Genomic DNA, 16,488 nt, shown 5'->3' with positions numbered 1-16,488 from the left:
CCACAGGTGCTGATGCGAGCGCTGAGGGACTTCAACCTGCCCAAGATCGTGACGGAGGACGTGCCCGTGTTCCTGGGTCTGCTCGCGGATCTGTTCCCCGGCCTGGAGGTGGAGCGAGAACGAGACCACGAGTTTGAAAGCGCCGTCAGGGAGACGGCTGTTTCCCTGCGACTCCAGCCGGAGGAGATCTTCGTCCTCAAGGTTGTTGTTCTGCAATGAATAGAATCTAAATTCCAAACTCATATCTGTGTGTTCAGGTGATGCAGCTGGTGGAGCTCATGAACGTGCGGCACTCCGTGTTCGTGATCGGGAACGCCGGCACTGGAAAGAGTCAGGTTAGACCCGGAGAAACAAGGGTCCTGTGTGGAAGTCACTGGCGTTATTGAATTTAAAATGTTTAAATTTCGATTTTTTTGGGGGGGGTTTTGAGAATGTAATTGTTAATAATTTAATTCAATAATGAATATATTGAAAGTTTGAATTTGTTTTTATTTAATAATTGAATTAAAACATTATAATGCTAAAGGTTTTTAATTCAGTATTTTTACCTTTGTAGTCTTTTAAAAATCAGTATAAAAATGTTGTTATAATAGAGTCACCAGACATTACCAACAGAGCACCGAACTACTGAATCCAACTTATAGCCGATCATGTGACGCGCAGACGATCATGTGATGATGCCAAAGCAAACGATCCAGTAGCTCGGCGCTCTGTTGGTAATGTCTGGTGACTCTATTATACCAACATTTTTATATTGGATTTACAAATAGAGAAAACATTGAATTTTGAATAGAATTTTTTGGGGGAAAAAGCATCTTGAAAATGATTAGATTTTTAAATTAAATTATTCTTAACAAAAAAACAAACAAATACAACATTTTAATTTACAAATTATTGTAAAAAAGAAAATTCAACGCTTAAAAAATAAAAACATCGACATTTGAAAATGTATAAAATCCACTTTTATCAAACTCACTGGTAACATTTCTCTATGTTCGATTGTTATAATTAAATGATTAAAAAAACAACTATGTTCAACCTTTCATTTAAGAAATGATTTGTCATATTTTCAACTTATTCAATGATTAAAAAACTAGAAATTGAAATCATTCTAAATTCAATAATTATCAAACTATGAAAACAATCTTTTAAAACCATTAAATAAAGGGAGAATTTAATTGAATTATTGAAAAACGTCAACATTTAAAATGTTCAATTCAAGCCTCCAATATTCCCACGTCTGACAAACTTCACAGTCGTGTCTAACGAAGCGCATCTTGAGATGAACTTTTGTCTCCAGATCCTGCGAGTCCTCCACAAGACCTACGTGAACCTGGGGAGGAAGCCGGTGTGGAATGACCTTAATCCAAAAGCTGTAGACAGAGACGAATTGTTCGGCTTCATCCATCCTGCGACTCGAGAGTGGAAAGACGGTGATTAGTTTGAGTGGAAAAAAAAAAGAAGAAGAAAAAAACAGTCCAAGACTACAAAACCTTGGTTCTCCGGCTGAAGTCTGGCCGTTAAAATGCACATACATTACTTACTTTTGTTGTTGACATTCTTCATCCCTGCGCCAGGCTTGTTTTCATCCCTGATGCGGGAGCAGGCAAACATCTCCCACCAAGGACCTAAGTGGATTGTGTTGGATGGAGACATTGATCCGATGTGGATTGAATCACTCAACACAGTGATGGATGACAACAAGGTACCTCCCTCCTGTTCACTCGCACACGATCCTACAACGCTGAGCCACCGATGTGGCCGCGAATGAAAAAAGATGTTGCTTCCTGAAGTGTGAGCGTTCCTGGTGATTAATTATCCCTCAGTGATCTGGGAGAAGAGATCAAGTCTGTCAGGCGGGGTGAGATATTATGGTCTGCCTCCTGGTATCACAGGGGTTTTTTTTTTTTGGTAACTTTCCTGCTCCTGAGAAGATGATTCCCTGATCCGAAACTCTGCACTCTGCTGGACTGTCTGCTCACTCCTGAGAACGTTCCCTCAGACTCTCCACGAGAACTTTACGAGACCTACTTCACCTTCGCTTGCATCTGGGCCTTTGGAGGAGCTTTATACAGTGACCAGGTTTACTATCAGATACATCTTTATTCAATTCACTTGTATTTAAAGTACATTTATTGATGATGATTCATTATCAATAACAGGGCTCTAAGAAAATATCCATACACTTGAATATCACATTTCAATGATGTGTGTATAAAATCAAATAATTCAATTTTTTCAATTCTATTCATAATTAGCATGTAATTATTCCTAGCATTTTTACAATTTTTGTGTCGCAATTAAACTTCCGGCCACTGGATAGCAGCAGTCGTTACGTCCCCTGCAGCTCAAGGAATGATGACTGAGGACAAGAGGATACAGTGAGCTTTTAAAGCTGTTGTTTGGACATATTTTGGTTTAAAAACAGATTAAAGTAGTTACGACTTCGTCAAGAGTCATGTGGTCTGAAAATACTACAACACCAGAGTCAAGTACTGGACAATACTACACATATATACTTGTTACTACACTATCACAACACCAGAGTCAAGTACTGGACAATACTACACATATATACTTGTTACTACACTATCACAACACCAGAGTCAAGTACTGGACAATACTACACATATATACTTGTTACTACACTATCACAACACCAGAGTCAAGTATTGGACAATACTACACATATATACTTGTTACTACACTATCACAACACCAGAGTCAAGTACTGGACAATACTACACATATATACTTGTTACTACACTATCACAACACCAGAGTCAAGTACTGGACAATACTACACATATATACTTGTTACTACACTATCACAACACCAGAGTCAAGTACTGGACAATACTACACATATATACTTGTTACTACACTATCACAACACCAGAGTCAAGTACTGGACAATACTACACATATATACTTGTTACTACACTATCACAACACCAGAGTCAAGTACTGGACAATACTACACATATATACTTGTTACTACACTATCACAACACCAGAGTCAAGTACTGGACAATACTACACATATATACTTGTTACTACACTATCACTTTTTGGTAACTTTCCTGCTCCTGAGAAGATGATTCCCTGATCCGAAGCTTCCTCTTCTTCACGGGTGTCAGGTGCTCACTCTGGCCAGCAACGAGCGCGTCCCTCTCACCTGCTCCATGAGGCTGGTGTTCGAGATCACTCACCTGAGATCAGCCACACCTGCCACCGTGTCCAGAGCGGGAATCCTCTACGTCAACCAGCAGGACCTGGGCTGGAACCTGTGAGTCTCCATCTACGTTTGTCACAAACACACATGATTCATGACTCGTTGATCGACGTCACATGATCTTCTGCGCTTCGCGTGATTGGCTGAAAGTTTGATCCGGTAGCTCGGTGCTCTACTGGTAATGTCTGGTGACTCTATTATAGCAACATTTTATATTAAAAGAAAACAATTAAAAAATATAGAATTTATAAAAGAAAATGTGAATATTAGAATTAAAAAATGTGTCTTTATTATCCAGGACGATGAAAGTTTATCAGTGACATCAGAATATTGAACGATGAATATAGAAATATACATATATTTCTAAAAGCGTTTAATTATTATTTTTTGAATAAAGAGACGATACCAATGGAGTACCGAGTACCTGATCGCTTGAAAGAATGTCGTCACATGATCGTCTTTGTGTCGCATGATTGGCTATAAGTTTGATCAAGTAGCTCGTGATCTGTTGGTATTGTCTGGTTGATGGAGAGAATATGTCTGTCTTCAGGTATGTTACGTAATAGAGAGAATATGTAATAGAGAGAATACATGATAGAGAGAACATGTGTGTCTTCAAGTATGTTACATGATAGAGAGAACATGTGTGTCTTCAGGTATGTTACGTAATAGAGAGAATATGTAATAGAGAGAATACATGATAGAGAGAACATGTGTGTCTTCAGGTATGTTACATGATAGAGAGAACATGTGTGTCTTCAGGTATGTTACATGATAGAGAGAACATGTGTGTCTTCAGGTATGTTACATGATAGAGAGAACATGTGTGTCTTCAGGTATGTTACATGATAGAGAGAACATGTGTGTCTTCAGGTATGTTACATGATAGAGAGAACATGTGTGTCTTCAGGTATGTTACATGATAGAGAGAACATGTGTGTCTTCAGGTATGTTACATGATAGAGAGAACATGTGTGTCTTCAGGTATGTTACATGATAGAGAGAACATGTGTGTCTTCAGGTATGTTATGTGATAGAGAGAATATGTAATAGAGAGAATACATGATGGAGAGAACATGTGTGTCTTCAGGTATGTTACGTAATAGAGAGAATATGTAATAGAGAGAATACATGATAGAGAGAACGTGTGTGTCTTCAGGTATGTTACATGATAGAGAGAACATGTGTGTCTTCAGGTATGTTACATGATAGAGAGAACATGTGTGTCTTCAGGTATGTTACATGATAGAGAGAACATGTGTGTCTTCAGGTATGTTACATGATAGAGAGAACATGTGTGTCTTCAGGTATGTTACATGATAGAGAGAACATGTGTGTCTTCAGGTATGTTACATGATAGAGAGAACATGTGTGTCTTCAGGTATGTTATGTGATAGAGAGAATATGTAATAGAGAGAATACATGATGGAGAGAACATGTGTGTCTTCAGGTATGTTACGTAATAGAGAGAATATGTAATAGAGAGAATACATGATAGAGAGAACATGTGTGTCTTCAGGTATGTTACATGATAGAGAGAACATGTGTGTCTTCAGGTATGTTACATGATAGAGAGAACATGTGTGTCTTCAGGTATGTTACATGATAGAGAGAAAATGTGTGTCTTCAGGTATGTTACATGATAGAGAGAACATGTGTGTCTTCAGGTATGTTACATGATAGAGAGAACATGTGTGTCTTCAGGTATGTTACATGATAGAGAGAACATGTGTGTCTTCAGGTATGTTACATGATAGAGAGAACATGTGTGTCTTCAGGTATGTTACATGATAGAGAGAACATGTGTGTCTTCAGGTATGTTACATGATAGAGAGAACATGTGTGTCTTCAGGTATGTTATGTGATAGAGAGAATATGTAATAGAGAGAATACATGATGGAGAGAACATGTGTGTCTTCAGGTATGTTATGTGATAGAGAGAATATGTAATAGAGAGAATACATGATGGAGAGAACATGTGTGTCTTCAGGTATGTTATGTAATAGAGAGAATATGTAATAGAGAGAATACATGATAGAGAGAATGTGTGTGTCTTCAGGTATGTTACATGATAGAGAGAACGTGTGTGTCTTCAGGTATGTTACATGATAGAGAGAACATGTGTGTCTTCAGGTATGTTACATGATAGAGAGAACATGTGTGTCTTCAGGTATGTTACATGATAGAGAGAAAATGTGTGTCTTCAGGTATGTTACATGATAGAGAGAACATGTGTGTCTTCAGGTATGTTACATGATAGAGAGAACATGTGTGTCTTCAGGTATGTTACATGATAGAGAGAACATGTGTGTCTTCAGGTATGTTACATGATAGAGAGAACATGTGTGTCTTCAGGTATGTTACATGATAGAGAGAACATGTGTGTCTTCAGGTATGTTACATGATAGAGAGAACATGTGTGTCTTCAGGTATGTTATGTGATAGAGAGAATATGTAATAGAGAGAATACATGATGGAGAGAACATGTGTGTCTTCAGGTATGTTATGTGATAGAGAGAATATGTAATAGAGAGAATACATGATGGAGAGAACATGTGTGTCTTCAGGTATGTTATGTAATAGAGAGAATATGTAATAGAGAGAATACATGATAGAGAGAATGTGTGTGTCTTCAGGTATGTTACATGATAGAGAGAACGTGTGTGTCTTCAGGTATGTTACATGATAGAGAGAACATGTGTGTCTTCAGGTATGTTACATGATAGAGAGAACATGTGTGTCTTCAGGTATGTTACATGATAGAGAGAAAATGTGTGTCTTCAGGTATGTTACATGATAGAGAGAACATGTGTGTCTTCAGGTATGTTACATGATAGAGAGAACATGTGTGTCTTCAGGTATGTTATGTGATGGAGAGAATACATGATGAAGAGAACATGTGTGTCTTCATGTATGTTACGTGATAGAGAGAATATGTGATGGAGAGAACATGTGTGTCTTCATGTATGTTACGTGATAGAGAGAATACATGATGGAGAGAACATGTGTGTGTTCAGGTATGTTTCCAGCTGGATCGACCAACGAGAACGTCAAACTGAAAGAACTCATCTGAACATTCTGTTCGACAAATATGTTCCTCGCTGTGTGAAGGTGATGAGAACAGAGTTCAAGACGATCACGCCTCTGACGGAGAACTCCATGGTTCAGGTACAACATCATCATGTATGTTTCTGAGCACTTTATAAAACACCTTGAGTCGTGTTCTCGTTCCAGACTCTCTGCACTCTGCTGGACTGTCTGCTCACTCCTGAGAACGTTCCCTCAGACTCTCCACGAGAACTTTACGAGACCTACTTCACCTTCGCTTGCATCTGGGCCTTTGGAGGAGCTTTATACAGTGACCAGGTTTACTATCAGATACATCTTCATTCAATTCACTTGTATTTAAAGTACATTTACTGATGATTATTCATTATCAATAACAGGGCTCTAAGAAAATATCCATACACTTGAATATCACATTTCAATGATGTGTGTATAAAATCAAATAATTCAATTTTTTCAATTCTATTCATAATTAGCATGTAATTATTCCTAGCATTTTTACAATTTTTGTGTTGCAATTAAACTTCCGGCCACTGGATAGCAGCAGTCGTTACGTCCCCTGCAGCTCAAGGAATGATGATGACTGAGGACAAGAGGATACAGTGAGCTTTTAAAGCTGTTGTTTGGACATATTTTGGTTTAAAAAACAGATTAAAGTAGTTACGACTTCGTCAAGAGTCATGTGGTCTGTAAATACTACAACACCAGAGTCAAGTACTGGACAATACTACACATATATACTTGTTACTACACTATCACAACACCACAGTCAAGTACTGGACAATACTACACATATATACTTGTTACTACACTATCACAACACCAGAGTCAAGTACTGGACAATACTATACATATATACTTGTTACTACACTATCACAACACCAGAGTCAAGTACTCAACAATACTACACATATATACTTGTTACTACACTATCACAACACCAGAGTCAAGTACTCAACAATACTACACATATATACTTGTTGAGTACACTATCACAACACCAGAGTCAAGTACTGGAAAATACTACACATATATACTTGTTACTACACTATCACAACACCAGAGTCAAGTACTGGACAATACTACACATATATACTTGTTACTACACTATCACAACACCAGAGTCAAGTACTGGACAATACTACACATATATACTTGTTACTACACTATCACAACACCAGAGTCAAGTACTGGACAATACTACACATATATACTTGTGACTACACTATCACAACACCAGAGTCAAGTACTGGACAATACTACACATATATACTTGTGACTACACTATCACAACACCAGAGTCAAGTACTGGACAATACTACACATATATACTTGTTACTACACTATCACAACACCAAAGTCAAGTACTGGACAATACTACACATATATACTTGTTACTACACTATCATTATATATCGTATAGTTGACCCTGTATCTTGAATCACACATCATGTTACCATATTGTTGAAAATAAACAGCACTAGTTAATAACAAGTTTATAATTCTAAATAAGTCAAATAGTTCTGAATATTCCTTTCATTCATGAAGTATTATAGCAGTAGAAAGCTTAAAGAGCTCATAGAAGGTTTTACCTCCTCAAGTTCTACTACATTTTCTCTGTGAAAACTGATGTTGAAACAGTGGCTGCAGGATGACGATGATTGACATGTGCAGTGTAATACTTGAAGTGTAGCTGCCTATGGTTGAAGGTAATGAAGGGTTTGTTCATTGAAATGATATTTATATCTCCGTTGATTGATAGCTCTGTGATTACCGGGTGGAGTTCAGCCACTGGTGGACCAGAGAGATGAAGAGCGTGAAGCTTCCGGCTCAGGGGACGGTCTTCGACTATTACCTGGACCCCCAGACCCGACGCTTCCTGCCCTGGAGCGAGAAGGTGCCGCAGTTTGACATGGAAGCAGGTCAACCACTGCAGGTGAGACAGGTGTGTCGTCACCAGATTGAAGGGTTGACATGAGGAACATTTTCATTTCCTTCATTGGAATTATGGTTTTAAGAATTCAATTATAGTTTTTTAAATCATTTAATAAATGTTTTTTTATTCATTCACTTTTCCACACATATAGTTTGATATTATGATTCCAATAATTTAAAACAATTTTACTAGTTCAATGTTTATTAATCTGAAATCTTTTTACTTCAATATAAGAATCATAGTGTCGACAGACATTACTAACAGAGAACCGAACTACTGGATCAAGGATCGAGGTTATAGTCATGTTTATAAAATGTATATTTATATGTATTATAGTTTATCAATATATATATATAGATTATAATATAAAATGTGTAAAAAATATATATATTTATTTATATATATATATATATTTTTAAAAGGCCTTAATTCAGAAATATTGTTTTTTGTTCAATTTAATTTAAAATTTGGAAGAATTAAAAAAAAAATTGTAACTTTCATTTATTTTATAATGTAAAATATAATATCAAACCCAATGTGAAGCAAAAAATACATTCAATTAAAAAAATGGGAAATATTTGATTTGATTATTTAAAAAAAAAAACTTAACCTTTTAATATACAAATAATTAAATTAAATTATTTAATAAAAACAAATCCAACCTCTCAAATATAGAAGTCATTCATTGGTTAAAATGTTAACTTTTCAACATTTAAAATTGAAATTTTACCTTTAAATATAGAAATAATTGAATTAAATGATTCAATAAAAAACAAATCCAACCTTTCAAATATAGAAAAGTCATTCATTGGTTGAAATGTTAACATTTATAATTGAAATTTAACATTTAAATATAGAAATAATTGAATTAAAGTATTCAATAAAAAAACAAAATCCAACATTTCGAATGTAGAAAAGTAATTAATTAGTAAAAATGTTAACATTTAAAATTGAAATTTTACCTTTAAATATAGAAATAATTTAATTAAAGTATTCAATAAAAAACAAATCCAACCTTTCAAATATAGAAAATCAATTAATTAGTTAAAATGTTAACATTTCAAACTTTACAATTTTACCTTTAAATAAAGAAAGAATTGAATTAAATGATTCAATAAAAAACAAATCCAACCTTTCAAATATAGAAAAGTCATTCATTGGTTGAAAAGTTAACATTTACATTTGAAATGTAACCTTTAAATATAGAAATAATTGAAAAAAACGTAAAGAATTCCGAGTTGCATGATTTTAAATGTTAAATTCAATCCAACAATATTGCGGCGGCACCTCCGCAGCGAGCGATCACGCAGCAGCTTCTCTCCAAGAAGCCAAAAAGGAAAACAAAAAGCCGTCTCACAAATGTTTGCACGCTCCGGCGAACATAATAAGTGAGGGTAACGTGGGGCTGGTGCTGCTCGAATGGATGACAGGCCTGCCGCTGTGTTTGATTACCATCTGTTGCGCCCCATACCAGACTGTGTGGGGATGAAGTCACGAGCAACAAAGCGCCGGCAACAACCCACGCTCCATTGTCTTCCTCCGGGCTGCGAGTACAGCTGTGAGAGCTGCAAAGGCTCTCGCTGAGCCGTAATTAGTGGGGTTTTGTTCCCGCAAATGATGCTATTATGACAGAACGGTCCTGGTGTACTTGGGAAATACAAGAAATTATAAATCACATGCAATTCACTGAACACATGTCTGTCAGCAGATCACTCCCGAGGACGCCGTAATAAGCATGTGTGTTTGTCCCGCTGCTGCTGTGATTGCAGGCTGTCCTGGTGCACACGCCGCAGACCCTGTGTCTGCACCACTTCGCGCACTTGTTGCTGGAGCGCCGGCGGCCCCTGATGCTGGTCGGCGGCCCCGGCGTGGGGAAGAGCGTCGTGATGAAGAACAAGTTGGACTCGCTGCCCGAGAGTTCCGTGACCTGCAAAGTACCTTTCAACTACTACATGACGTCCATGATGCTGCAGGGTGAGTTTGTGGGTGAGGTGAGCTCTAGCACCACCTGCTGGCGGCGAAAAGTGGAAAGATTCACTCAACACTTTTTATCACAATAATAACAGTAACATTACATATTCTTAACTGACTCTATGGAAGTATTTCAGTGTCATCAGGACATGGAATGGTTGAATTACAAGTTCCAAATGTTGAAACTTGGATCTAAAAAATATATAAGTAAGTAAGTAAGTAATTTGTATTTATATAGCGCTTTTCCAGACCAGGGTCACAAAGCGCTTAAACAATCAAAACAATATTCAATAAAGTATATACTTTAAAGGTCAAGATAAAACTGATAACACAACAGGAGTTCCAGAAAATCAAGGAAAAGCCTGAACAAATAAAAACGTTTTAAGATGTTTCTTAAAGGGATCTATTTAAATATTTTAGTTTTAATTCTAAAATAAAATAATAAAATGTTATTCTTATTATAACAATCAATTTGTATGTCTTTCTTGAAGGTTGAATCATTTAATTCAATATTTTTAAGGTTGAATTCGTTTTATTTAATAATAACTTTTTAATAATTTGTATATTAAATTGTTTTTTTTACAAATTAAATTCAATATAAAAAAAACTACACATAGAGTTTGATATTCTATTTCCTATTATTATCAAATAAATGTTCTAAATTATGTATTTCATAATTTGTAGTCTTTTAAATTCAATATAAAAATGTTGGTATAATAGAATCACCAGACAAAACCAACAGAACACAGAGCTACTCAGCATGTGATTCTATTGTATCGTATAATACAATCTTTTTATTTATTGTATTTAAACAGCTACTAATTTTTAAAATAAATCTGAATTAAAAAAAAGGTTTTATTTAGTTGTTTTTTTATTATTGGAATTAGAATATCATGTGTCATGTTCGAAAATATTAATTAATTTTGATTTATATAAAATAAATGCATTAAAAAACAGTTTCAACCTTTCAATAAACTAATCATTAAATAAAAAAAAGAATGAAATACTTGAAAAAACTTTAAAAAGTTTCATCATTTGATGCATTAAATTAAATGTCCCAGAGATCCGTCCACATGAGTGTCTCCTCCAGAAGTTCTCAAGAGCATGTGTTGGTCGCAGAGATCCTGGAGCGCCCCCTGGAGAAGCGAGCAGGAAGGAACTACGCTCCGGTCGGCAGCAGGAGTCTCGTCTACTTCATCGACGACATGAACATGCCGGCGGTGGACGCTTACGGGACGGTGCAGCCGCACACACTCCTGCGCCAACATCTGGACTACGGTCACTGGTGAGAAACAACCTCTCGCTGCTCATGAGAACAAGATAGACTTTGATCGTCAACATTTTTTTCAGGTACGACCGACAGAGTTTGGCTCAGAAAGAGATTCACAACACACAGTATGTCGTCTGCATGAATCCCACGTCTGGAAGCTTCAGCATCAACCCACGACTGCAGGTGCTCCAGGAGTTCGTGTCTCAGTGAAGATGATTCTTACTTGAAGATAAGGCTGCACGATATCTTGAAAAAATATTGATATTGCGATATTAACACGTGCGATATGCATCGAAAACATGTGATAATTTATAATTTTTTATTGTAGAAATCAATCATTTCTTAAATTCTTTGACCAATCAGTGTCACGTTCTGTAAAGTTGTCAATTTGTACTTCTATGTCTCGTTGTTGTTTACGTCTCCGTCCGTCTTTGAACTGTGCGGCGCATCTTGCTAGCCTCGGTTGCTATGGCGACGCGTCTTGGCTCCATATATCCAAGGAAGTAATACTAACTTATGATCTAGTCAAACACTAGTGATCCAGTGAAGTAATACTAACTTATGATCTAGTCAAATACTAGTGATCCAGTGAAGTAATACTAACTTATGATCTAGTCAAATACTAGTGATCCAGTGAAGTAATACTAACTTATGATCTAGTCAAACACTAGTGATCCAGTGAAGTAATACTAACTTATGATCTAGTCAAATACTAGTGATCCAGTGAAGTAATACTAACTTATGAACTAGTCAAACACTAGTGATCCAGTGAAGTAATACTAACTTGTGATCTAGTCAAACACTAGTGATCCAGTGAAGTAATACTAACTTATGAACTAGTCAAACACTAGTGATCCAGTAAAGTAATACTAACTTATTATCTAGTCAAACACTAGTGATCCAGTGAAGTAATACTAACTTATGAACTAGTCAAACACTAGTGATCCAGTGAAGTAATACTAACTTATGATCTAGTCAAACACTAGTGATCCAGTGAAGTAATACTAACTTATGATCTAGTCAAACACTAGTGATCCAGTGAAGTAATACTAACTTATGATCTAGTCAAATACTAGTGATCCAGTGAAGTAATACTAACTTATGAACTAGTCAAACACTAGTGATCCAGTGAAGTAATACTAACTTGTGATCTAGTCAAACACTAGTGATCCAGTGAAGTAATACTAACTTATGAACTAGTCAAACACTAGTGATCCAGTAAAGTAATACTAACTTATGATCTAGTCAAACACTAGTGATCCAGTGAAGTAATACTAACTTATGAACTAGTCAAACACTAGTGATCCAGTAAAGTAATACTAACTTATGATCTAGTCAAACACTAGTGATCCAGTGAAGTAATACTAACTTATGAACTAGTCAAACACTAGTGATCCAGTGAAGTAATACTAACTTATGATCTAGTCAAACACTAGTGATCCAGTGAAGTAATACTAACTTATGATCTAGTCAAACACTAGTGATCCAGTGAAGTAATACTAACTTATGATCTAGTCAAATACTAGTGATCCAGTGAAGTAATACTAACTTATGAACTAGTCAAACACTAGTGATCCAGTGAAGTAATACTAACTTGTGATCTAGTCAAACACTAGTGATCCAGTGAAGTAATACTAACTTATGAACTAGTCAAACACTAGTGATCCAGTAAAGTAATACTAACTTATGATCTAGTCAAACACTAGTGATCCAGTGAAGTAATACTAACTTATGAACTAGTCAAACACTAGTGATCCAGTGAAGTAATACTAACTTATGATCTAGTCAAACACTAGTGATCCAGTGAAGTAATACTAACTTATGAACTAGTCAAACACTAGTGATCCAGTGAAGTAATACTAACTTATGATCTAGTCAAACACTAGTGATCCAGTGAAGTAATACTAACTTATGAACTAGTCAAATACTAGTGATCCAGTGAAGTAATACTAACTTATGATCTAGTCAAACACTAGTGATCCAGTGAAGTAATACTAACTTATGAACTAGTCAAACACTAGTGATCCAGTGAAGTAATACTAACTTATGAACTAGTCAAATACTAGTGATCCAGTGAAGTAATACTAACTTATGATCTAGTCAAACACTAGTGATCCAGTGAAGTAATACTAACTTATGATCTAGTCAAACACTAGTGATCCAGTGAAGTAATACTAACTTATGATCTAGTCAAACACTAGTGATCCAGTGAAGTAATACTAACTTATGATCTAGTCAAACACTAGTGATCCAGTGAAGTAATACTAACTTGTGATCTAGTCAAACACTAGTGATCCAGTGAAGTAATACTAACTTATGATCTAGTCAAACACTAGTGATCCAGTGAAGTAATACTAACTTATGATCTAGTCAAACACTAGTGATCCAGTGAAGTAATACTAACTTATGATCTAGTCAAACACTAGTGATCCAGTGAAGTAATACTAACTTATGATCTAGTCAAACACTAGTGATCCAGTGAAGTAATACTAACTTATGATCTAGTCAAACACTAGTGATCCAGTGAAGTAATACTAACTTGTGATCTAGTCAAACACTAGTGATCCAGTGAAGTAATACTAACTTATGATCTAGTCAAACACTAGTGATCCAGTGAAGTAATACTAACTTATGATCTAGTCAAACACTAGTGATCCAGTGAAGTAATACTAACTTATGAACTAGTCAAATACTAGTGATCCAGTGAAGTAATACTAACTCATGATCTAGTCAAACACTAGTGATCCAGTGAAGTAATACTAACTTATGAACTAGTCAAACACTAGTGATCCAGTGAAGTAATACTAACTTATGATCTAGTCAAACACTAGTGATCCAGTGAAGTAATACTAACTTATGAACTAGTCAAACACTAGTGATCCAGTGAAGTAATACTAACTTATGATCTAGTCAAACACTAGTGATCCAGTGAAGTAATACTAACTTATGAACTAGTCAAACACTAGTGATCCAGTGAAGTAATACTAACTTATGAACTAGTCAAACACTAGTGATCCAGTGAAGTAATACTAACTTATGAACTAGTCAAATACTAGTGATCCAGTGAAGTAATACTAACTTATGATCTAGTCAAACACTAGTGATCCAGTGAAGTAATACTAACTTATGAACTAGTCAAACACTAGTGATCCAGTGAAGTAATACTAACTTATGAACTAGTCAAATACTAGTGATCCAGTGAAGTAATACTAACTTATGATCTAGTCAAACACTAGTGATCCAGTGAAGTAATACTAACTTATGATCTAGTCAAACACTAGTGATCCAGTGAAGTAATACTAACTTATGATCTAGTCAAACACTAGTGATCCAGTGAAGTAATACTAACTTATGATCTAGTCAAACACTAGTGATCCAGTGAAGTAATACTAACTTGTGATCTAGTCAAACACTAGTGATCCAGTGAAGTAATACTAACTTATGATCTAGTCAAACACTAGTGATCCAGTGAAGTAATACTAACTTATGATCTAGTCAAACACTAGTGATCCAGTGAAGTAATACTAACTTATGATCTAGTCAAACACTAGTGATCCAGTGAAGTAATACTAACTTATGATCTAGTCAAACACTAGTGATCCAGTGAAGTAATACTAACTTATGATCTAGTCAAACACTAGTGATCCAGTGAAGTAATACTAACTTGTGATCTAGTCAAACACTAGTGATCCAGTGAAGTAATACTAACTTATGATCTAGTCAAACACTAGTGATCCAGTGAAGTAATACTAACTTATGATCTAGTCAAACACTAGTGATCCAGTGAAGTAATACTAACTTATGAACTAGTCAAATACTAGTGATCCAGTGAAGTAATACTAACTTATGATCTAGTCAAACACTAGTGATCCAGTGAAGTAATACTAACTTATGAACTAGTCAAACACTAGTGATCCAGTGAAGTAATACTAACTTATGATCTAGTCAAACACTAGTGATCCAGTGAAGTAATACTAACTTATGATCTAGTCAAACACTAGTGATCCAGTCACTCGTCTCTTTCAACCTCCTTTGTTAAAGCAACATATTGTAAGAACTTTTCATCTCGTCTCAGTTGTTTTCTTATAAGATCGTGAACTTCCAAACAAACCTGTCCGTCTTCACCGTATGCTAACGAGCTAAGTTGTTAGCGTCATTTATAAAGTGTTATGTGTGCGTCTTCACCGTATGCTAACGAGCTAAGTTGTTAGCGTCATTTATAAAGTGTTATGTGTGCGTCTTCACCGTATGCTAACGAGCTAAGTTGTTAGCGTCATTTATAAAGTGTTATGTGTGCGTCTTCACCGTATGCTAACGAGCTAAGTTGTTAGCGTCATTTATAAAGTGTTATGTGTGCGTGTACAAGGATTTATTATTGATTTGGTGATATCGCGACGCGCCGGCGGCTCCTCTCTGATGTCGCTCAGTTTGGCAGGAAAACCGATGCAAGTCCCGCGAGACTTGAGCGTAATAAGACATATTTTTGAACGATTTTTCTACGACACCAATATAGAATATCGCAAATATTTCCAATACCGTGCAGCCCTATATGAAGAACATAAAAACTAAGTCATTTTTCCATCTCCTGAAACGAGTATGTTCTGACTTTCTTCTCCTGCAGAGACACTTCTCCGTGTTCGCCGTCCACTCTCCGTCCACGGAGGCTCAGATGTCCATCTTCGGTCAGATCCTGAGCCTCCATCTGTCGCAGCTTCCGTTCAGCGGCGCCGCTCAGAGCTGCGGTGCTGCTGTGGTTCGAGCCGCCGTCACTCTTCACCGCAAGATGCTGCAGCACTTCCTGCCCACGGCCCTCAAGTTCCACTACGTGTTCACCCTCAGGGACCTGTCCAACGTCTTCCAGGTAACACGGCTCTGGATGTTCAAGTGTCTAGATGTTCAAGTGTCTAGATGTTCAAGTGTCTAGATGTTCAAGTGTCTAGATGTTCAAGTGTCTAGATGTTCAAGTGTCTGGATGTTCAAGTGTCTAGATGTTCAAGTGTCTGGATGTTC

General features: G+C 36.3%; 1 protein-coding gene across 1 annotated transcript in view; it reads left to right on the top strand.

The window, feature by feature from the left end:
- LOC148063007 (dynein axonemal heavy chain 11) overlaps window positions 1-16,488 on the top strand; it is a 100,293-nt gene that overhangs the window by 28,771 nt on the left and 55,034 nt on the right. The window contains exons 38-49 of the mRNA XM_087812310.1: window positions 7-201; window positions 258-335; window positions 1,301-1,433; window positions 1,578-1,705; window positions 3,141-3,289; window positions 6,253-6,403; window positions 6,470-6,601; window positions 8,064-8,237; window positions 10,007-10,211; window positions 11,328-11,493; window positions 11,559-11,661; window positions 16,100-16,339. Of these exons, the coding sequence (XP_087668436.1) occupies window positions 7-201; window positions 258-335; window positions 1,301-1,433; window positions 1,578-1,705; window positions 3,141-3,289; window positions 6,253-6,403; window positions 6,470-6,601; window positions 8,064-8,237; window positions 10,007-10,211; window positions 11,328-11,493; window positions 11,559-11,661; window positions 16,100-16,339 (1,854 nt within the window). The remainder of the gene's footprint in view (window positions 1-6; window positions 202-257; window positions 336-1,300; window positions 1,434-1,577; window positions 1,706-3,140; window positions 3,290-6,252; window positions 6,404-6,469; window positions 6,602-8,063; window positions 8,238-10,006; window positions 10,212-11,327; window positions 11,494-11,558; window positions 11,662-16,099; window positions 16,340-16,488) is intronic.

The sequence above is a fragment of the Callionymus lyra genome, chromosome 17, assembly GCF_982586985.1.
Source record: "Callionymus lyra chromosome 17, fCalLyr1.hap1.1, whole genome shotgun sequence".
NCBI lineage: Eukaryota > Metazoa > Chordata > Actinopteri > Syngnathiformes > Callionymidae > Callionymus > Callionymus lyra.
The sequence above is the reverse complement of the archived record's forward strand: the minus strand, read 5'-3'. Positions and strand labels throughout refer to the sequence as shown.